Here is a 24,014-nt window from a genome sequence, read left to right as displayed (position 1 = left end):
TAAGTTCACATTTCAGCACGAACACAAAGGCGTGCTACTTTCACTTAGTTTTCCATTTGTACAAGCTCACAAATCAGATGCAATCTCCAAAAACTATGACCAAGGTTTATTAACTTCACGACCTCTTGTCGCAGCTCATACGTCTGTAGCAAATATTTTGGTATGGTTGTTTAGATTTTGTAAGGCTTTGGAAGTCGCCAAGAGCAACAGATCACAAACTGGCCCAACTTTGATTTATTAAACCAATGGGACGTCAAAGCAAAGCGCCTTGACATGGAGACACGGCTGGTCGTTCATTCTTTCTGCGCTGGCCATGGGTCCAAATGCAGTGTGGCTTTCCATGGGACGGGGTTCTATGGCACTTGCAAATGTGAAAGTTCGTAGAGTTGAAATTTTGTTTGTTAAAATCAATGCAAGCACACTAGGTTAAATTGCTCCAATGGGGTTGGCTTAGTGAAATGGAAATGTTCAGTCATGGTTTGAACTTATGGGGTCGTTTGGCTATATGTGTTTTAAAAATTAAAGCAGATTCATGAAAAAGTTAATTTTAATATTCCATTAATTTGCCACAATTTTTAAGGCATGTTCATAAACTGTTCCATTAGTCAAATGACTCTTACAGGTTTCAGTTTTTAGAAGTTCGGGATGGGGCTAATGGCTGCAGACAATCCAAGTTTTTTGCTAATATGCTAGCCGCTTCCCCATGTCCATTGGGTTAAATCGATGCATCCAGATCTCTCACTCAAAGAACTGTTTCACCTACATGATGGTTATCTAGGTTTACGCGTTAACTTTATTGTGCTGAGTTAGATTGCACATGCTGACTGCGAAGTAGGGATGCTATTCTAGCTTTGAGCTTGTAAGTTTGCTGAGGGGAGAACCGAGAACCTTTACTCGGTTTTCTGTAATTGAAAAGAAAATAAAATTTTTCACACTGAAACAGACGCTATACTGAATTTCGTGTAAGTTATTATGGTTTCTAAAATTACAAGAAACAATCGGGATGTACTTTGTAATCATTTTCCTCGTTGGCCATTTCCCTCCTTTTAACTTCCTCGCGGCGGGGAGGACAGAGGAAAGTCGCACAAATTCCTCGTAACAGTCTGATTGCTTCGAACAGAAGAATCCCACTTCTGGGTTTTGCTCTCCTCCCCCAACTATGGTACCCATCTTTTGTTTTACAGCGCTTCGTTTTTGTTTTGGTCTTAAGGAGTTTCCTTTGTCGATTTTGACTGTGGAAATGGTTCGCAGTTGTTCTTCTCGTACTTCAAGGAGCTGGTGGGGAAGGAGGTGACAGTGGAACTCAAGAATGATCTGGCCATTAGGGGAACTCTGCATTCTGTGGATCAGTATCTAAACATCAAGCTGGAGAACACTAGGGTTGTGGATCAGGAGAAGTATCCCCACATGGTATTTCCTCCCCCTCTTTTTTGCTTTCTAAAGATCGTCCTTTTTGTTTTGAAATAGATATATGGTTAACTGTAGCGTTATGTCTGTCGGTATTAGGTATTGGGTTTTTTTAATTTTAGTTGATTCTAGTGATTAAATGGGGATTGATGGAGAATTAGGGTTTCTGGGCGAATTACAGTTGTAGTTTTCTTTTCGGTTGTTCTTTTACAAGGCACCTGATGTTTGAACTTTTTGGGGTTTCCTTGATGTGAGAGAAAGATGGGATGGATGAAATTCGATGGGTTTAAACTTTTTCATGATTTATATTACAAAGACCGCAGTCTAAAGTCATTTCGCATTCTATCTTCCGTACGGGATTCTGTGACTTATATTGTTCCTCTTATTGTTGCGGTGTCGGCTTTCTTGTCTGTTTGGTTTGTAAACCACAGGCAGTGTTAGTTTTTCATTTCATTCTGGTTTCTGAACTGAGATCACCTTTGTAAAAGAGTTCAATTCATATTGATTTTGGTGCTTCCCTTTTAAAGAGCTGATAAATGTGGCAAGGTTGGCTGTTTTCAATTGAACCATGTGATTGTGGTGGTGAGCGGTTGAGCTCAAACATGGTTGTTTGTAGTTTTAAGATGCCAAGGCTGAAGTTTCTGCCATCAGCTCCTCCATCCATGGAACAGCACTATAGCTTATTTCCTATACTCAGCAGCTTGACCGAACCAAGCCTTTGCAACTTCTGAATCTGCTGTTTGAATGGCCTCTTCTCCCCAACCAAAATAGGTTGATCAACCCCTTCCCTTAGAACGTACTTGAGAATTTCCCTGCCTCATATGGCCTCAGTAGTCAACTCTTTTTTGACATTACACTTTTTGGCTCACTGTATCTAGCTGAATGAGTTTTATGAAAGATCTACCCCTTCTTGGATTAGCCAAATCAAATTACATGAAGTGGCTAAGTTTAAGTTTAAAATGCTGATTTGGATCAATAATCAGTTTTATCTCTTCTCTCCCTGTATTGCTAGAGCTTTCTGAAAGCTGACCGTGTTGGGTTTATTTGGAATTCATATAGAATCTATGAAAAAAAAAACTTTCTGGGAATGCCCTCTAAGAGGGAAAAGTTTCTTTGTTTGCATAAAAGAATGCTTGAGTTTCTGGTTTCTTTTCCCTTACACATTTATAATTATTTCAATTGTGTGTGTTAGTGACACTAGTTTCTATTGGCATATCGCACCACAGTTATTGCACTAGTAAGATAGTTTGAATCTTGCAAGTACTATTCTTAGAATCTTACCAAGAACAGTAATAGATCATCTTTCCTTACAATGTCACCTGTGTGTCTGATCAGTATAAGTAAAATCAATAAGAGGTATAACTCAATTGCCTTGAGGTACAACTAATGCTCTGCTCTGCTCATGGCTTGTGAAATTAGAAATGATGTGCCAAATTTGGGTTTTACATGTGGTAAAAGATGGTGCTTAGTGTCTACATGAGTGTAGTGGATTGTCACTTGTACCTTAGATAGAAGAGGAGCAACAGTATACTTGTATCATTCCTTTGTTGGGAGAATTTTGGTAGTGCGTTGAACAGACAATTGATTGTGGCATTGTACAAAAGTTGTGAGCATCTTTCCTTTTTTATTTTTTTAGCCGACAAGCACAATCTTTCCTTGTGTATATAGAAACCTTAATAGACAAACCTGTGTTTATTTTCCTTAATTATTAAGTAATATCAAACTCAAACTTTCGAAGAAATCTCCATATTAGTTTTCTTGATTCAGTGCTGATATTTTTAATAGCTGTTAGTTCCGAAACAAGAGGTCATTGGCATTGATAGCCATTATTTTAGATGAAACCTTCTCAATATTGGTACCGATGTTTCCAATAAGAGGCTTTGACATTGCTTATATATATTTTTTGATTTCTATGACATGCAAATGCTCCAGCTGTGTTAAGATAAATAACCATATACTTGGTTGCAACCAGACATTTAGGTTTGTCAAACCTTTCCTGCAAACTTGCTAGGTCTTTTTCTTTTCCCTTCCCCCTGCTAATGTGCACCTTTCCTGTTTTCACTTTGACATGCAAGTGACCCAGAGCAGGAGACTTATGTCTAAGTTTTGACATTGGGAGCATGGATATATAACCCATATACATCTGTACTGGGTGCGAAATTGATGAATCATAGAATAAAGCAGACAATGGATATATATATATATATAAAAATATATTATATAACTTTTTGTCATGCTGTCATATCTTTCTTTTGTTGGGTTTTGTTTCCCAATGCTCTGATGGCTGTGGCTGTGATTCAGTGGCACAGAATCATGTCTTGGTCCCTAATTGTAGTTAACTTTGTAAGACGATAATTTGGAAAAGGAGTACCTGATGCGTGTTGCTTTGTTCGTTTATGTAGGTTCTAGTTTTAAAGATTTAGAAAAGCAAATAGGAAAATTTTACTTGTGATTCCTGAGAGACAAGGAAGCTGATTGATTGACAATTGACATTCCGTGTGAAATTTGCCATGTTATTTTTGAAAAGAGCTTGAGAGGTTCATAGCCCTTGCCCTTGTGTAAGTCTGATACATGTTTGATATTCTTGCATTTTGGTATTTTGTGTTCCTTTAATAACAAGTTATATTAAAGATGCTAGAGCATAGGCAAGAGACGGTTTGCAGATTTGACGTCATCTTGTTTTCACAGCTTTCTGTAAGAAATTGCTTCATCCGTGGCTCTGTCGTGAGATATGTGCAGCTTCCTCCAGATGGAGTGGACATTGATATTCTGCACGACGCCACAAGGAGAGAAGCTCGTGGCGGTTGATCAAGTTCCATTTTGGAGACACTTTCTCGGGCTGTGACCTGCAAGCCCTGTACTAATGAACTGAGTTTACTTGTGTAGTCTGAGCATTGTCTGACTTCAATTGAATTTTAGTCTCCCTTGAGACTTTTTTCAGATTTTTCAAGTTATTTTTTTTTTCCATTCGTATTTGTTGGTAGTAGCTTTCACACTACATTATTTTGATTGGATCAAAGTCTAGAGATCACTTATGATGATCGATGGTATAGAAGTGCCTTCGTAGGCGAAAACTTTTCATGTTTTGACGGACCGGAATCGACTTGGACACCCAAGGGAGCGAGGCAACAATCGAGTATCGATCCATCTGCAACTGAATAGTTGAGCATGTTATTCATTTGTCACTTGATGGCGACGTTATGGATGTGTTTAACTTGTACATCAATTTGAATAAAAAATACATTAAACTTTTATGACCTCGTCCAGATGAATCGTCGAGTCAACTTACTGACTTATTACCCAATAATAAGCTGATCCGAGATGCTTCACAGGCAGATTCACGGTCATGGATTTACATGAGGTAGATAATGTTGAACTTGGTTGTCAAAATCTCGTCCAATTGGCTAAGCAGTCCAACTAGTTGGTTGAGCCAGTTATATATTGATCTAATGATCTGTGTTTCAAACCAATGACTTGTTCATCAGACTAGTTAACTAGCAGCCTAGTCATTAGTCAGCTGATTAGTTCTCGTCCTGCAAATGCCTATGTTTGTATTCTTTGTGCAGATGTATATGTTTTGGAAACATATAAGTACTTGACAAACAAATTCAATTTCAATTTCCACACTGGCATGCACAATTTTGGTAAAAACTTAGTTCATTCAAGATGATGTATTGGGTCGAACTCCTTGTCCAGGTCCTCGGCCTCGGCCGAATCCACCAAAGAATGCATAGCAGAAGAGCGTGAGGATGACGGGCTCCTCTTGGTGGAAACCAACAAGGCTTATCCCCTAGAAGAAGAGCCCCTCAACACATGAAAAAACAACAGTTCTCTCTGCAGATGAAGTAGAACTGCAAGTAGAATACACAAAAAATATTTACTTCAAAAGCCAGAATAACTAACATATCAAATTGCACAGAGTGGAGAGCCACATATTTCCAAACAGATGCTTGTCTTAATCGTGTATTGGCTCTTCCCAAAGCAATTCCCAAAATGCACGGTAGGAGAAATGAGAAAAAGAAAAGGAAATATTCTCTGGGTTCTTAAAGGAAACCCCTTGAAAAAACTCTTGGCAAGATTTATACTTCTGAATGAATATGGGCAGTATGAAGAAAGTAAAAGTTTAGTGACTTTACTATATCTAATTGCAGAAAGAGTTTACTACACATGCAAACAGGAATGAGGCCGGTATTGAAGTAAGTTTCTCGTTGGCTCTCCATGCAGCATTTAGGTGGTCAGACGGGAATTTAACATGGAGTAGAAATGGGAACGCTCCAAACCATGAACTCCAGCTGACAAACTGACAAAACCAATTAACTCAAAACGTTACTCGGTGATCTGGCATTTGCTCGAATGTTAGATTAGGTGCTTTTTTGAAAATCTTTTCTAATTTAAATCCAAACTTACTGCTTCACATATACAACTTTGTGTACGCATATCTGGATATAGCATTTCCTGTTTCATGTTATATATGTCTGCCACATCCATACAACGCTTTACAAAGGAACAGGGGAGGAGCCAAGGGGCATTAGCATTTAGCAGGGGCCGTGGCTCTCTGTTAAATCAAAATGTTACCACTAAACTTTCCAAAAAATTCAATTTGGTCCTGGTGCGGATTTAAAAAAAAAAAATTATATAATGTCTCATATGAAAAAGTCTTGTTTAGTCATATGTTACATATAGCTTTCACTAGTTCCAATAATTTTCTGGAGTACCACCAATATGTGATTAATATGAGAACGCACGTTAGTTTTGTTGTGCGACAAGGACTTTAATGTGGTTTTAAATTGACCACATCAATTGGAGGCAATTAGCGACGAAAGGTGGCCGTCGCAAAGCTCTGTGTGGGCATGTGTCGGCAACTGTCCAAAGAGACGCATAGCCAACCCCAGCTGTAAATAGGGTGCCCCTTTCACTAGACCGAAAACTCTTGTTGACTACTCAGTAAAAAATTTTTCTAGCTCCGCCGTTCGTAAGTGACATAGTAAGTCGGTCCGTTTATGTCAATATTGTGGAATTAATTTGAAGGCTGCACTATTTTTCCAAATGATTTGGTAAGAGAGCCATTGCCGAGACCAATTATAAATAGGGTCCCCTCCAAAAACTCCAGTTTACTAACCAGCAAAGAATTTCTAACTCCGCCACTAAGGAGTGACAATCAGCCAGTTTGTTTCAATGCTGTAGTATTAATTTCAAGGCTGAATTACTTTTCTGAATGATTTGGCGAGAGATCCGTTGCCGACACCAACTATAAATGGGGTGGCCCTTTCACTCCGCCGAAAATCTCTACTTACTACTCAGTAAAAATCTTCTGATTTACTACTCAGTAAAAATCTCCTGTCGACTACTGGGTAAAAAATTTTTAAGCTCTGCCATTGAAAAGTGACACGGTAAATCAACAAGTTTTTGTCAATACTGAAGCAATAATACTGAAGCAATAATTTGAAGGGTGCATTATTTTTCCAAATGATTTATTTGGCGTGTGCCGGCCGAATCAGAAATATCAGTGACCCCAAATACCCAAATGTGAACAAGACAAAGTTCATAATTCAGTTGTGTTTGTGACCAAGTACTCGTGAGCCCCACTTTGATAGGTACATATGAATTATTGTTTATCTTCTATTGCCTCCGGACTATATAGGGTTGCCAGGAAACATGAAGACAAAAGGGGGTAAATAAATGGCCATGTCAATAAATGGCGTAGTTGCTATCATATAATACCAATAAAAAAGCTGACCTGATTATGGGCCGGCTCGAGTGGCCCAACTTAGCTCGATCACTTATAATTGTATTTCATTATATACATATATATTAGAATTATTATATTTATAAATCAGATTTTATATTATATTTATACTTTGTATATATATTTTATTATATCCTGGGCCGATGCCCAGCCCCCCACTGTTTTTTACCAAAGATATGGTAAAAGTCAGTTCTTGTGAATTGGCATGACTGCCTGGTGCTTGATTGATCGATTCATTTAAATAAGTTGTGAATCAGCCAAGACAATATATATATTTTTTTTCCAAAAGACTAAAAAAAGTTTATAAAAACAAAAAACTTGAAATAGTTAAAACTTAGTTGAAAGGTTCCTCAATTTGGTTGGATTCGAACACGTGACCTAAGCCGGGTCTTGAGGGACAAAGTATGGGGCCCAACCGGATTCCACATGTTCAAAGCTACAGGTGAGAGATCTTCTTGTCTCTAAGAAGATATTCTGGTCGGCCTTCACACAAAAAATCAACATAAATCGACAGAGAGAGCAGGTAATTCTGAATAACCTTAGTTAATTAATTACCTGCGTTGCCGTAAATGCAATCGCTTATTTGTTTTGGTCTGAGTTCCATTCGAAAGAGGCGGTTAAATGGTAGATTAATAGATCAAAGCTTGTAAATTATTTCATCATTCCTATTCAAGTATCACTAGTTTTCAGAACATGCTTGGCGTTGTATAACCATTTTGCAGCTATATAACAAAGAGGCACGGTTGTATGAAACAAAATACTTCAAAGGGTTCTGAATTAATCCAACCAGGCGTTATTGCTGCGGTGGTTTTGAAACTTTCCGTCACAGAAAAGCTGCGATCAAGTTACCTGCAGATCGACCACCAAAGACCTGAAAAATGGTTAGCTATAGATTACTTAAAACCAGAAAAGAAAGGAAGTTTGATGCGTGTGAACTTAAATGTTGGATGGATAAATTTATTCCGTAAAGTTTGATATTTCAGATGCAAATTTGCAGGGAGGAGAAGCCTCCCTAAGCTTATTATTAACCGAAAAATGAGCTGCACAAGGGATCAACAGACACAGCTGAGATTACAAAAAACACTCTGAGACGGCCAAAAGGAGTGTAGTGTAAAAGAAATTTACAGTGCCAAAACCAAAAGTTACTAGGTCCCCAACTGGGAAACAAACAATCTTTTCCACAATCTGAAAGGGAACGTTGTCATCAAGTCCCCCACTAGGAATCGAATGCACAGATCCTAGCATCCAAAATAGTAAGCTTTTCCACAATCTGAGGAACTATTGTCATCGGCGCGATAGTGAATCTCCAAGCCATATATATTCAAAATGGCTGGGAATGATTCAAGGACTAAGTTTCTGCGTTCGAGGGATCTTCGACATAGGCTCTTCCAGTGTTTGGTGTTAGTGCAAATCCCTATGCGGACTTAAGAGGCATATGTACTGATCAGGCATGGGGAAAGCACAATAATCTCTGTAAGAGGAGGTCCTCCCAGAGGCGAAGCCACATATGGGCTGGTGTGGACAGTAATGTTTGTTTCAAATAATTTTCAAACATTTGTTCTGTCGTATACTTAGTGCTACTTTATATATATAAATCTGTGAATGGGCGCCCCTGCAGAAATTTTTTCTTACTCTACCACAGGTCCTCCCCATTACAAACAGGTCGTCAGGGTCAATTGGTCCCTTGCTGATGACAGCTCCAATGATGCGTTGGGATTTTAGAGTAAGATTAAAAATGTAGATGTAACTCTCATCTCTACCATCAGGAGGAGGCCAGGGGTCACATTGGATACCAAAATTGACCAACAGTTCTATTTGAAAGCAACCTTTCAGTTGAAGAACGTGCATGCATTTGGAGGAACAAGCAAGAAAGGAAACTGCAGTTCTGGATGTCAAACCAACGGGATAATTCATATTCTTACCACCTGAAAAGAAGACCAAACCCATGGTGTGCTGTCATCAGCTGGGAGTCGTCCCCACCACCCCGCGGTCACAGTCAGGAAAAGCCTATAAAAGCTTAAAGAGGGCTCTCCTGCTTTCACCACTAGTTGGGAGCTAGAAACAAGTGTAGGAATTGCCTCTGTAGTTGAGCATTAGAAAATGGCAGTTGCTCAATGCTATGAGATACCACCTGCAGCACTCAACCCCAGCTGTGGGGATCAATTAGGCTCTGGGGAGTGCCTGATCGGAAGCTTGAAAGCCTATGTTACTGGTTCTCCAAGCAGCAAAAAGGCTGTCATCTTGGTTTCTGATGTCTTTGGCACGTCACCCATCTCTTCCCCTGCATGCTCTCGCTCTCTCTCTCTCTTTCTCTCTCTCTCTCTACATATATATATGTATATATGTGTGTGTGTGTGTGTGTATACATATAGATATATTTATGTACATAAATAGACAGAGGAGACTTTGTTAAAGGTTCTCTTTATTTGCTGACTAAATACTCTCTTCTTTATAACTACCCATATCCTCCAGAAGAAGAATAAAAATATGACCCTGTAAAGACCTATTCCTGCGGACTCATTTCAAAATTCACTGTGATAGAACAATATCGTAGATCGAAAATTTTGATGGATTCTTTATACGATGGAGAGCTGCTTGGCTTTTTTCACTTACTTGCAATTACTTGCTCTATTTTTCTTAATTTTCCTCTATAATTTTTTGTCTTACGATAAAATTTTGACTGTCTTCTGGCTTTTTTCGCTTGTGCATGCAGGATATGAGGCACCCAACCTGAGGTACGCACGGTGTTGAAGTTCCACGGTTGCATGCCTGACATGATCATAAAATAACTCGCTTTCATATTCTTATATATGTAAATTCAATTATTTGTCTTTATTTTAAGTGGTATTGAGATCAACCTCCCCATTCACCAAGAGAAATTGCAGTCCAACTTCCGCTGTGAAGCTATTCTGATTAACTCTGCCTTTGATAGTCAAGAGACACATTCCGGTTGTTACTCTGCCTGCTAGGTCTTAGCATAAGCGAAGATACGTTATATATATATATATATATATATATATTTATATATATATTCAAATTTTATAAAGAAGTTGTCGCATCCACGCGAACATCAGAACCAGACCCCACAACTATGCGACTTAGCTATTTATGTCCATTCATATCGTACCAATTTCATGCACATGTGTGCATAAATATATGTATTTATTCGGTCATTTACAGCAGATCGACTCGGACCATATATGATGGATCATTTACAAGGAGATTTAGGGCTGCAAGAACTAATTCATGAGAACATAGGAGTTACACAAAGAGAACTGGTAGATTATATTTGACAAAGTTTATGATCCATCATGTATGTGTGCCGACAAAAGTTGCTTTTCTCTTCAGCGACTAGCTTATACTACTTTTCATAGAATTTTCTGGCGTTCTTGTACACTAATATTTCTGCAATATGTTCGATCCTGAAAAGGAAACTTGCTGACAAGATTGCTGCAAGTGGATTTCTTGTGGTGGTTCCGGACTACTTCCATGGAGATTCCTATGCTCCAGAAAAGGGTTCTATTCCTGACTTTTTGGACAATCATGCTCCAGTAAGTTCTAGAGCCATAAGGTAGCCATAGTTGCAACTTTGTTTTGCAGGATTTTCATTTTTATACATCTTTTATTATATACTCCTACTCGAAGTCTCAACTCCTTTTCTTGTAGGAGAAAGGATTTGAAGACACCAAGCCTCTGATTGCATATTTAAAGAGCCAAGGAATATCATCTATTGGGGTTGGAGGCATTTGTCGTGGTGGTAAGCTCAAATTAAGGCCAAATTGTTCTAGATTAATGTTCACAGCCCTAGCTTATGCCCATCATTTTAATGCTTTGCAGGAAAGGTGGTCGCAGAATTAGGCAAGACTGAAGAAATCCAAGCTGCTGTCATGTTTCACCCTTCACTTGTTACTATAGATGATATCAAGGGTAACCATCATCCCTATCCTTCAGTCTCTTTCGATTGTTCTCAATGGATACCACAAGTTTCACTTCTTTTTTTCCCTTTGGTTACAGAGGCTAAAGTTCCTACTGCAATTCTGGGAGCAGAAAAAGATCAATCATCTCCACCGGACTTGATTAAGAGGTTTGAGGAGGTTCTATCTGCAAAGAAAGAGGTGATAGTTCATTACCACCAATCCTAGCCACAAGACTTCCTTTTCTTTTTGATGAGGAGTTGTATAGACGATGAGTTTCAACTGAATAACTAGTCAGGTTGCCTCTTCCTAAATGCAACCATATACAAAAATTAGGAGAATGATTGCTATATATTATTATTTTCTCCCTGCCTCTTAATCTAGTTTTATATAACACATTTTTTTTGGTTCATTAATTCCTAAAACCATGCCAGTCCAATCTTAATGGCAGAAAAATATGCACAATCTTTGCGCAATGCCAATGTAAATTTTAGTAAGTTGCAGAACTTGGTGCACTCTCGTCTTGGGCATTAGATTTTCATTTCACTACTGCCCTTTTCTCTTGTTTGATTTTCTTCTCCGTGAGCAAGTGGAAGAAACAGAACGCTGAACTGTTGATTTTGTGCACTTGCAGATGAATAGTTTCGTGAAGATATTCCCAGGCGTCGGGCATGGCTGGACAATGAGATACAAGCCAGAGGATGAAGCTGCCATGAAGAAGGCAGAAGAAGCGCACATTCACATGATTGAGTGGTTTACTACTTATGTGCACTGAGTGCATGACTCTGCTCAACAGACGAGCTATGGGAGTAGAAGCTATCTGGATTAAATAAAAAGCATGACTGGGTGTGATACTATTCACACTGTCATGTTCTTTGTACTTTGTGCTCTGTTGAAATGTGAAAGTATGCTTCTATCTATAAAATTCCGCATGTTGGCAGCCTAATAAAAAATAGCTTGTATCTTTCTCACTGACTTTGGTGGCTTACAGATCCGGGTTTGGACCACCAATTTTAGCAAGCATTAATTCATTGACAGCGTAAATCGATTTCAATCCAAAGGAGAGTATGATCAAGCTCCACACATTTGCTTACTTTTACTCTTTTTACATAAAAAACAAATCACGTACTTTATAATAATGAAGAGTACTTTATAATAATGAAGAGTTAAGTGAGAGCTTGGGTGTTCTAAAACTCCGCTCAATCGAAAGTACAAGAAGAAAGCAAATAAAATCGGCTGTCATTTTCAATCCAGTATTATTGAAATCCGTTGACAAAAGATTGGTGAAAGACATTGATTTTCCACCGCACACAACACAAGATTTGCCTTATCACTATACGCATGAAATTTTAACGTCTTGCCATTATTGCCTTGCACTAGAATGATGTTATCATTATCAATATATTTTAATGCGTTGCCGTTATCTTCATATACTGGCCTTATCTTCACGTGTAGGACCCTCAGATGCCTTGCCATTCTTATGATCAGGGGTAGAGCTAGGATTTATTTTAAGGGCGGGTCGAACAGTCCAATTTTTGGATTTGAGCTTTGAATCCAAACAATACATGGCCCTCCCCTGAATTTGAATCCAAACAATACATGGTGCTCCCCCTCCTTCCTGCTCATGACTGTTGTGGTGACAACTTAAAAATATAAAAGGAGAGGTTTTTTTATAATGAAGCAACGTCGATTAGAAATATATAGTTTTTTTTTTTTTTTTTGGTTGGTGGACACTTCACCATTCACGAGTAACAATCAAACAGTGGAAGGCAAGTGCGTAGATAGGTGGAGTTTTATGGGGCGTATACTTTACTCAGCTCAATTTAAAACATAGATTTTACTTGGTAGAAATGAGTTCAGTTATATGGAAGAGTCCCACAAAACCCGATCCACTCTTTTAAGACTATTTAAAAATTTGGTAATTATATATTTAACAAGCACTCACGACCCCTCACAACTTTTGTTGCCTTGCCTGTGGCACCTAAAAAAACACACACATTTTTGTACTGACGCAATATTAACGTTAGTTTTAATCTCAAAACTTTAGTTTTAATCCCAAAGTCGTCAGTAAACGTTTGAAAGCAAGCGTCAATGAGGACGTCGTCGTTGAAACCTTCAGTAGTGTAGTGTTCCCCAGCACGTCAGTAAAATGCTACTGATTTCTTAACGTTTTGTCGTCACTAAAACCAGTCAAATGCACACATTTATTTCATCGGTTAATCACTTATAATGATGTGACACATGTACAGTATATGTGGATGACATCAAGGGACGGAACAAAGGGAGGACTTGCACGAAAAGAAATATAAAAGTTTACATGTAAATTTCGATCTTTGCTTCTCATGAAAAGTTTTTGGCTTTGCTATTGATAACATCGGACATCTTGCAGTGAGTATATGTGCAACTTTTACTTACACCAGTTTCTCGTAGCTTTAGAAAAAAGCCCTGGGTTGTGGCTGCGCAGGTCCATCTGCATCACTCGTAAAAACAACTTGATTCAAAAAATATGTTTTATATGAAAGTAGTTTTTTACAAATATATTAAGATGTTTATATTTTATTTAAAATAATTTTTTAACAAAAAAATAAAAGTATCTTATTTTTATACCTGACCTAAGTGTCTGATTTTTATTACTTTCTTATATTAAAAATCTTACACGCCTGATTTTTTGAAAAACGTTGGCAAAATTCTTATATTAAAAATCTTACACGCCTGATTTTTTGAAAAACGTTGGCAAAAAAACTCCAGGTTTTGCAAAGTAGTGATACTTCAAAAGAAATGATCAAATTTTTAAAACAAAAAAAAGCGCTTATGCAAAAGTACGATCGATTTTTGTGGGATAATAAAAATGTCTCAACTTTTGATCACTACCCATTTGACCGCCTCTTCCGAATGCAACTCAGACTATAAGAATCAGGCGACTGCATTCACAGCAACTATGCTTATTCTCAATTCTGCTCTCCATACAAACCACCATAATATCTCCTTAGACATTGGAATATCCCTTCCAGTAATTTTGAAGATATGGAATTGTAATCACCCCAAATTTTTCAAAAAAAGGGGGCTATTAAAATTTTGGGTCTATTATTTTTAAAATAAATTTTAAATCTAAATTTTGATCCAAAATCAAAATTTAAATCTAAATCGAGAATTCCAAACTCAAATTTCAAAGCTGAATTCAAATTTTGATTCCTAATCACCCCATTAGGAACCCTAACGAGTGCCTCGTTATATTGCTTGATTTTCTTCCATACCCAACGGTGGAAGAAATATATCCCTTGTGGCAAACCAAATCATAACATTCCATGCTTAGATATGAATCATATTTTCTAAAACATTTTCGAAAGAAACCTTTCTAATACGACCTTGAGGACTTAACTTAGGTTCTTGCATGAGCTCAAGTTCACATCAAACATTAAAATCGGCTATTTTCAATTCATTTCTTGATTTTAATACTCATGAAGACGTATGCACATGGATATCTTTTTTTGTCATTCTCTCTTTATGATTTAATATTCTGTCTCTTTATGATTTAACATATCCTTTTACAAATTCTCATATACGTATATATAAATATATTTTTGTGTATTTCATTTTTAAATCTCTCTCCCTCTCTTTCCAAAATGATATTTTCTTCTCTATTTGATTTAAACATCATTTTTTTACAAGCTTTCATATACCTGTATATATATATATGTGTGTGTGTGTATACATATATATACGTATATGAATACTTATCTCTCTTTCTTTTAAATCTTTGATTTTATGATTTTCAAGATCTCTTTCTCTATATCTCTCTTGGGATGTAGTCTTTCATATTTTCCGTTCTTTCAATATCTTACTATTTAAGATTTTAATTTTTCATTTGCCGACTTTATCAAGGCCACAAACCAAGTAATGACCCAATATTGGATTCATGCTTGATAGGTCTACAATCCCAGTCTATTTTCAAAAGTTTTTCTTTCATATATATGATATTTACAAAAACAAAATTCTTAGATGTATGTTGTGGTATGAATGACTTTAGATGAATGTTGTGGTAGGAATGTTTTACATTCTTCCAATCATATAGGATAAATGCATTCATGCATTCTCACCCACTTTATTTCACTTATGATCACAAGCACATCTCCAAAAAAATTTAAGCAAGAGGGGATGGAGCTCTAACTAGGTGGTTACCGAATTAGAGCAAAATCTCAAACCTACTTAAAGTCTTAAGAAAACAATAAAGTGATTTCAAAATGATTTCACAAGCTTTTCAAATGATATTTACTAATTCCACTTTTTCCTCAAAATATTTCACATTCTCAAACGATTCTTCAAGAATCTTTTCAAAAGTTTGAAACACCAAACTTTCAATATTTTTCAACACTGCATATAGAATCAAAAAGTTGTTTAAGTCAAAATGAAATGCATCAATGATAAACATAGCCCTTGGGTTGATTACCCCCAGTAAAGGCGCCGAGAACGGTCGATCCTCGTACCGACGGGCGAGTCTCTTTCTTCCCTATTTCAAAACTAAACCTCATTTTTCTGGAGCACTCCAAAACCAATGAAAATTTTGGGATGCAAACAGGAATCAAATTGGCCCCCACCCATATATACTTTCAAAGTCCCTCAATGTCTTAAATATTTGAATTTTTTGTATTACTAGTTAAAGTTTACAGTTTTTTTTTTTAAAGAACAAAAATTGGCTGATTGATACTGATTCGACTGAATCGTTGAATCGGCCGATTCACCAAATCGACAGTGTTACCAATTCAATTCAAGAACGGAGTTTTACAACATTAGTTAGAAACAGTGAGCATGTGCCCCTCTTTGATGCATGAGACTCATCAATCATGCTTTCCCTATTCCGTCCGGACTAATGTAGTTGCCGGAAACACAGAGACAAAAGGGAGAAAATAAATTGCCGGCCTAGAATTTGGATGTTAATACGGAAGAAAGAAAAAACAAATGAAAAGGGGCTTGATGTTGTCGCTTTCAGAAAATGTGGGGCCTGTATGAATTGGATGTGATTTGATACAGAATCTGCTGGCACATCATGTATATCCTTTGGGAAATTTTTTTAGAATGAGGTCGAATTAAAGTTTCTAAATTTTGACACAAGCCGAAATATCATTTTTCTAAATTTTTTATATAAAACAAGTAAATTTTTCTAAAATTTACATTTAAACTTTTTTATGAGGTGGAGCCGGGCCCACGTGGCCTTCCCTTGCCTCCACCCCTGAATGCATGTTAATTTTATAGTGTGATTCCTTTTTAATGTGGTTTTGAGTTGTCCACATTCTAGCCACTATAGTGGCAGAGTTATGTGTCTGCTACCCCGCAAACCGCCGATAAAAACCCATAGTTCGAGACCAATTATAAATAGAGTGCCTCTTTCCTAGTTTGTCCTAAAACTCTAATTAGTTAAAAATGTTTAGCTCCGCCACTCGTAGGTGGCATGATGGATCAGCCAGTTTCATGTCGATGAAAGCTATGTGTGACAATGTAAGTCTCCCCCTACCGTATATTGTCGACATATAACATCAAACAGGGTATTTTTATTTTCGTGCAAAAAATTTTGCGTACATGAAACGTTAAGTCTGGATTTCAGTGTCTAAGGTTCGAGCAAGTAGCAACTAACAAATCAGTGCTAAACCTCGAGTTAAATTTTTCACTTTGTCAGCTGGAGTTAGTTTGGAGTGTTCCTATTCTATAGTATGGTCATTAAACTTTTAATTTCTTCATGGTGCCCATATTCAATCAGAAGTACACATCTTCCCCAAGAGTTTTTTAAGGGTTTTTCTTAAGGACCCAGAAAATATTTCCTGTACTCTGTGCACTTGACATGTTAGTTTTCAAGCTTTTGGATTTATCTCATACCAACATGCATGAACTTCACATCCATTATCAGTTACTTATTTTTATGTTGTACTTTTTCAGGTTATTGCGCGGACCCTTGAATGAACAAAGGACTTACCAAATTCTGCATGACAATGTGGCAACTGAGATTGATTTGTTGGTAAAGCACTTCTCTGTGACCTGATTGGCATGAATCCAATCCTTGTGAATACATAAAATCTGCTGCCGATTACCTCCTGGTAAATGGTACCTTTTTTTTCCTCATGTATAAATTGCTCAGTAGTGCATATGAGTTTTGAAAGTTGGGAGGATTCATTACATTCTTAGTTGGCAAACCTGAGAATCGGACTCGGATCAGTAGATGATCAAGTCAGTGGGTCAGCAAGTTGACTCAACGACTCACCCGAGTCAAGTCATAAATTTTAATTGTGTACTTTTACCATAATATTGTTGTGTAATCTACTGCCTCCTCACCCAGCATTTGTCAACACCTCTAACCATGAAGGAGGTCATGAATCGGAAGATACTTGCTTAACTTGTATTGATCTCTCTATATATCAACCACCTGATTCGCCATAGGTCTCTGGATGTTTAAAGATTATTGGTGAGAATACATTTGGAAATGGTTGGGCTAGTATTCCCTTTATGTCATTGATAAAAGCTTCCCTAAGGAAAAGTGGTTAAAAACTTACGAACCAGTATGGATTTTTACATCTTAAAGCAGTTAAAAGTTAAAACCAAAATCAGGCGATTCTGATCCTGATCCATTGGGTTTGGCAATTCTTGGCCCCCGTCACCCGAGTTTTGGTGCTAACTCACTTAGGTCCTAACTCGTGTAAAGTAATATTGTTCAAGGCAGAAGCTTACTTCCTTCGAGTGATTCAGTTCAACAAAACAAACCACAAAATTCAAAGAAATAACAGCAAGAAGAGCTGCACACATGTTTTTACTTCTGCTAGCTCCTACTCTCATGCTTGTCCGTTGAACAATAGTTCACATATTTAGTGAACCATTCAATCATGTGAGTATGTGCTTCTTCTGCCCTCTTCACAGCAGCTTCATCGTCAGTTTTGTATCTCACTGTCCAACCATGTGCAACGCCGAAGAATATCTTCACAAAACTATTCTCTTGTAGATGAAGATCAACTGTTTAGTGTTCTGTTTTTCCAAACGAAACTATAGGAATACTCAAGCAGGTGATCTCGGAACTATCCAGTTATTTCAAGTAACTATTGCCGTAGATTATGACAATCAAACAAGAGGAAAGGCACTAGTAAAATGAAAATCCAATGCCTTCAACAAGTGCAACAAATTCTGCACTATACCAAAATTAACATTGGCATAGCAGAACTTTAAACTCTGCAGGGAGGAGAAGCCTCCCTAAGCTTATTATTAATCGAAAAATAAGCTGTACAAGGAATGAACAGACACAGCTGAGATTACAAAAAACACTCAGAGACAGCCAACAGGAGTGTAGTGTAAAAGAAATTTACAGTGCCAAAACCAAAAGTTACTAAGTCCCCAACTGGGAAACTAATAATCTTTTCCACAATCTGAAAGGGAACGTTGTCATCAAGTCCCCAACTAGGAATCGAATGCTCCTAGCATCCAAAATAGTGAGCTTTTCCACAATCTAAATGGAAATATTGTCATCGGCGCCATAGTGACTCTCCAAGCCATATATTTTCAAAATGGCTGGGAATGATTCAAGGACTAAGTTTCTGCGTTCAAGGGATCTTCGACATAGGCTCTTCCAGTGTTTGGTGGTAGAGAAATTTTTTCTTACTCTACTACAGGTCCTCCCCATCACAAACAGGTGGTGATGGTCAATTGGTCCCTTGCTGATGACATCCATCTCCAATGATGCGTTGGGATTTTAGAGTAAGATTAAAAAGGTATATGTAACTCTCATCTCTACCATCCGGAGGCCAGGGGTCAAATTGGATACCAAAGTCGACCAACAGTTCTATTTGAAAACAACCTTTTAGTTAAAGAATATGCATGCATTTAGAAGCAAAATAAAAACATAACAAAGGGCATCTTCTTAATTCATATTTTTATCCTGCTGAAGAACCAAGAAAGGAAACTGCAGTTATGGATGTCAAACCAACTCGATAATTCATATTCTAACCACCTGAAAAGAAGACCAAACACATGGTATGCTGTCATCAGCTGGGAGTCGTCGTCCCCACCACCCGCGCGGTCACAGTCAGGAAAAGCCTATAAAAGCTTAAAGAGGGCTCTCCTGCTTTCACCACTAGTTGGGAGCTAGAAACGAGTGTAGGATTTGCCTGTGTAGTTGAGCTTTAGAAAATGGCAGTTGCTCAATGCTACGAGATACCACCTGCAGCACTCAACCCCAGCTGTGGGGATCAGTTAGGCTCTTGGGAGTGCCTGATCGGAGGCTTGAAAGCCTATGTTACTGGCTCTCCAAGCACCAAAAAGGCTGTCATCTTGGTTTCTGATGTGTTTGGCACGTTACCCATCTCTTCTCCTGCATGCTCTCTCTCTTTCGCGTGTTTTATTGTGCTAGACATTGTTTTTGTATCTAAAAGACTTTTTGTACTCAAATTTATATATATACATATGCATGCCTGCATCCATATGTGTGTATATATATAAAAAGATATGTTTTTGTACATCTATAGACAGAGGAGACTTTCTTAAAGGTTCTTTTGCTTTGCTGACTTGCTACTCTTTTGTTGATAACTACCCATATCCTCCAGAAGAAGAATAAAAATATGGCCCTGTAAAGGCCTATACCTTGCGTACTCATTTCAAAATTCACTGTGGTAGAACAATATCGTAGATCGAGAATTTGGATGGATTCTTTATACACGATGGAGAGCTATTTGTTTTTCTGGCTTTTTCTCAGAAAAAATTTTGACTTCGTTTTCTGGCTTTTTTGGCTTGTGCATGCAGGATATGAGGCACCCAACCTGAGGTACGCGCGGTGTTGAAGTTCACGGTTTCATGCCTGACATCATTATAAAATAACTCGCTTTCATACTCTTATATATGTAAATCCAATTATTTGACTTTCTTTTAAGTGATATTGAGATCGGCCTCCCCATTCACCAAGAGAAATTGCAGCCCAACTTTCGCTGTGAAGCTCTTCTGCTTTACTCTGCCTTTGATAGTCAAGAGACAGATTCTGGCTGTCAATCTGCCTGCCAGGTCTTAGCATAAGCAAAGATATGTTTATATATATATATATTCAAATTTTTTAAAAAAAGTTGTCGCATCCACACCAACATCAGAACCAGACCCCACAACTATGTGACTTAGCTATTTAGGTCCACTCATATCGTACCAATTTCATATAAATGTGTGCATAAATATATGTGTTTATTCGATCATTTACTGATCGACTCGGACCATATACGATGGATCATTTACTAGGAGATTTAGGGCTGCAAGAACTAATTCATGAGAACATTGGAGTTACACAAAGAGAACTGATAGATTATATTTGACATAATTTATGATCCATCATGTATGTCTGCCAACAAAAGTTGCTTTCCTCTTCAGCGACTAGCTTCTACTACTTTTCATAAGAATTTTCTGGCGTTCTTGTACACTAATATTTCTGCAATATGTTCAATCCTGAAAAGGAAACTTGCTGACAAGATTGCTGCAAGTGGATTTCTTGTGGTGGTTCCGGACTACTTCCATGGAGATTCCTATGCTCCAGAAAAGGGTTCCATTCCTGACTTTTTGGACAATCATGCTCCAGTAAGTTCTAGAACCAGAAGGCAGCCATAATTGCAACTTTGTTTTGCAGGATTTTCATTTTTATACATCTTTTATTATATACTCCTACTCGAAGTCTCAACTCCTTTTCTTGTAGGAGAAAGGATTTGAAGACACCAAGCCTCTGATTGCATATTTAAAGAGTCAAGGAATATCATCTATTGGGGTTGGAGGCGTTTGTCGTGGTGGTAAGCTCAAATTGAGGCCAAATTTTTCTAGATTAATGTTCACAGCCCTAGCTTATGCCCATCATTTTAATGCTTTGCAGGAAAGGTGGTCGCAGAATTAGGCAAGACTGAAGAAATCCAAGCAGCGGTCATGTTTCACCCTTCACTTGTTACTATAGATGATATCAAGGGTAACCATCATCCCTATCCTTCAGTCTCTTTCGATTGTTCTCAATGGATACTACAAGTTTCACTTCTTTTTTTCCCTATGGTTACAGAGGCTAAAGTTCCTACTGCAATTCTGGGAGCAGAGAAAGATCAATCATCTCCACCGGAATTGATTAAAAAGTTTGAGGAGGTTCTATCTGCAAAGAAAGAGGTAACAGTTCATTACCATCGATCCTAGCCCCAAGATTTCCTTTTCATTTTGATGAAGAGTTGTTTCGACGATGAGTTTCAACTGAATAACCAGTCAGGTTGCCTCTTCCTAAATGCAACCATATACAAAGATTAGGAGAAAGGTTGCTATATATTATTATTTTCTCCCCGCTTCTTGATCTAGTTTTATATAACACACATTTTCTTTTTGGTTCATTAATTTCTAGAACCATACCAGTCCAATCTTCATGGCAGAAAAATATGCATAATCTTTCCGCTATGCCAACGTAAATTTTAGTATGTTGCAAAACTTGGTGCATTCTCTTCATGGGCATTAGATTTTCATTTCACTACTGCCCTTTTTTCTTTCGTTTGATTTTATTCTCCGTGAGCAAGTGGAAGAGACAGAACGCTGAACTGTTGATTTTGTGCACTTGCAGATGAATAGTTTCGTGAAGATATTCCCAGGCGTCGGGCATGGCTGGACAATGAGATACAAGCCAGGGGATGGAGCTGCTATGAAGAAGGCAGAAGAAGCTTACACTCACATGATTGAGTGGTTTACTACTTATGTGCACTGAGTCCATGACTCTGCTCAACAGACAAGCTATGGGAGTAGAAGCTATCTGGATTAAATAAAAAGCATGATTGAGTGTGATACTATTCACGCTGTCATGTTCTTTGAACTTTGTGCTCTGTTGAAAGTATGCGTCTATCTATAAAATTCCCTACGTTGGCAGCCTAATGAAAAAAGCTTGTCTTTCTCACTGACTTTGGTGGCTGACCGATCCGGGTTTAGACCACCAACTTTAACAAGCACTAACTCATTGACAGCACAGCGTAAATCGACTTCAATCCAATCAATTACGGAGCCAAAAATTTCTGATAAAGGAGCACTAATATTATAAATCATAAGCTTTAAGGGGCAGTGATATAAAAAAATAGAAAAATAACTGAGGCTTCAATGTGTAATTAATCATTTTTCATAGGCTGGTGTACCTGCCTCTGTGACTGATCTAATGAGATTACAAGCCCGTTATGGGGTTCTGGCAACGGGAACATTCTTGTTTTTGGAACGAACACAATGTTTCACGAATATGTTCCAAAAAAAAAAAGGGGAACATTCATGGAACATTATTCCATTCTTTTCAACTAATAAGTATTCCTGCTATTGAACGTTGCGATTTGACAACCATAACAAATTGTTATTGTCCATCAACCTGACTTAAAACTTGGAGCAGCTTCATGAAAAGATTTTATTGTCCCATAAACTTGCATAAAAAATTGGGACAGATTTTTGAAGCAAACTAACTCAGTGTTCTTTGAAACTGACCCAATCTCTTGTGTAGGTTCATGAAATAATAACAACTGGTCACTATTGCCAAGTGGGCCCTTAAGGTTGGAATGTATAATTCAAGTCCATTTGTTCATATGGGTTTGAGTCTAGTCCATTCTAGCAGGTCTTTGTCCAAGCTGGAATGGATCGGCCTTGTTTTTATCTATCAACCTGAATTCATTAACTGGAGATGACTAAATAACAAAGGGCAAAAACCAACCAATTAATGGGCTTCAATTCATTCTTCACAATGGTTATATCCTCTACTTAGCTTTTTTTCTTCTACAAATTTTATTTGAAGAAACCATACCTGAGCCGTCAGCCTTGGCCGCCTATCCAGTTGCATAAAATCTCAAGTCTAGTACACCCAACACAACCTCTTATGCCTACTTTGGCACGTGTACATAAAGGATTTGTGCTCATGAGAATTGAATTAACGAGTAGCCTTGTATTGGCCCAACCAACTACACCGCTATAGCCTTAGCCTTGGCTTAGTTACCAAAGCATGGGAATTTGTAGCTGGAGCATTTTGCTTTAGTTGTTAGCATCTCTTGCACATGTTAAGAAAACATTGGTGATTCAAAGGAGAGCATGATCAAGCTCCACTAGTGTCGTTGTGATCTCTTGTGGAAGCCGACGCTCATCTACAGAGTTTGTCACCCGCAAGGTTCGTTCACCAGGAATTCGATAGAAAAGGGCATATTAACAGTCAAAAGTTTCAGAAATCTTGTAGAATCAGTATTATGGATTTGGACACAAGGTCAAAAGTTTTCAATATATATTTTCAAGTACAAGAGAAAAATTATCACGGCGGTTGGCACAACAATGGGGATGAAAGGTGGTCACTAACTAGACGTACAAGCTGAAGTACAAACATTAAAAAACAAACAGACCATGTACTTTATAGAAATAATAAGTAGACTAGAAAAGCAAATAAAAATCGCTGTCATTTTCAAGCCAGAATTATTATTGGAATCCGTTGACAAAAGTTCGGTGAAAGACATTGGTTTCCCACCGCACATAGCACAAGATTTGCCTTGTCACCATACATATGAAATTTTAACGTCTTGCCATTATTGCCTTGCCTTGCATTAGAATGATGTTATCACTATCAATATATTTTAATGCGTTGCCATTATCTTCATACACTGGCCTTATCTCCACGTGTAGGACTTTCTAATGCCTTGCAGGGTCTCCATATGGGCCCATGAGTCTTCAATGTCATGCCATTGACAATTTGACAGGCGCTAGGTTCTTGGTTCAGTTACATCGACCAGTCTTACCAAACTAGAGTTCTTACTTTAGGAGTAATTGAAAATTTGTTAATTATATATTTAATTTTTCACGAAAACAAAAATTGGCTCTTTGATTGGAGGTCGGTCCATGAGCACTGACGACCCCGACAATATATTTTTACTGACGCAACATTAACGTTACTTTTCGTCAGTAAACGTTTGAAAGCAAGC

The 24,014-nt window shown here is 37.8% G+C and overlaps 2 protein-coding genes across 8 annotated transcripts; both read left to right on the top strand.

Moving 5' to 3' along the window:
* The first annotated feature begins 1,008 nt into the window (after positions 1-1,008).
* On the top strand, positions 1,009-4,449 carry LOC116264130 (sm-like protein LSM2). The gene is made up of 3 exons (XM_031644151.2): positions 1,009-1,162; positions 1,252-1,410; positions 4,096-4,449. The coding sequence occupies exons 1-3, from the start codon at positions 1,160-1,162 to the stop codon at positions 4,213-4,215; spliced, it is 282 nt and encodes a 93-aa protein (XP_031500011.1). The 5' UTR covers positions 1,009-1,159; the 3' UTR covers positions 4,216-4,449.
* Positions 4,450-9,176: 4,727 nt separating this feature from the next.
* LOC116263748 (endo-1,3;1,4-beta-D-glucanase-like) lies at positions 9,177-21,836 on the top strand. Of its 7 annotated transcripts, none has more exons than XM_050080622.1 (7): positions 9,177-9,413; positions 19,837-19,858; positions 20,529-20,649; positions 20,765-20,855; positions 20,936-21,025; positions 21,113-21,213; positions 21,653-21,836. In XM_050080622.1, exons 1-7 carry the CDS (start codon positions 9,254-9,256, stop codon positions 21,791-21,793), a joined length of 726 nt encoding a protein of 241 aa, XP_049936579.1. In that variant the 5' UTR covers positions 9,177-9,253; the 3' UTR covers positions 21,794-21,836. The 7 variants fall into 7 exon arrangements, with proteins under 7 accessions (XP_049936579.1, XP_049936578.1, XP_049936577.1 ...); XM_050080621.1 differs by lacking the exon at positions 19,837-19,858 and adding an exon at positions 9,867-9,888 and having other exon boundaries at positions 21,653-21,830; XM_050080620.1 differs by lacking the exons at positions 19,837-19,858; positions 20,529-20,649 and adding exons at positions 9,867-9,888; positions 10,584-10,704 and having other exon boundaries at positions 21,653-21,808.
* The last annotated feature ends 2,178 nt before the right edge of the window (positions 21,837-24,014 follow it).

Source organism: Nymphaea colorata, chromosome 11 (assembly GCF_008831285.2).
Source record: "Nymphaea colorata isolate Beijing-Zhang1983 chromosome 11, ASM883128v2, whole genome shotgun sequence".
NCBI classification, from domain to species: domain Eukaryota; kingdom Viridiplantae; phylum Streptophyta; class Magnoliopsida; order Nymphaeales; family Nymphaeaceae; genus Nymphaea; species Nymphaea colorata.
This window is presented reverse-complemented; position numbering and strand designations above follow the sequence as displayed.

Bases quoted from the DNA above. Each gene is read 5' to 3' on its own strand.
- LOC116264130 (XM_031644151.2), top strand. The intron at 1,411-4,095 runs GTATTTCCTCCC...TTGTTTTCACAG, and splicing joins AGGAGAAGTATCCCCACATG to CTTTCTGTAAGAAATTGCTT.
- LOC116263748 (XM_050080622.1), top strand. From the start codon at position 9,254: ATGGCAGTTGCTCAATGCTATGAGATACCACCTGCAGCACTCAACCCC. The intron at 19,859-20,528 runs GTACGCGCGGTG...AATCCTGAAAAG, and splicing joins TATGAGGCACCCAACCTGAG to GAAACTTGCTGACAAGATTG. The intron at 21,214-21,652 runs GTAACAGTTCAT...GTGCACTTGCAG, and splicing joins TTCTATCTGCAAAGAAAGAG to ATGAATAGTTTCGTGAAGAT.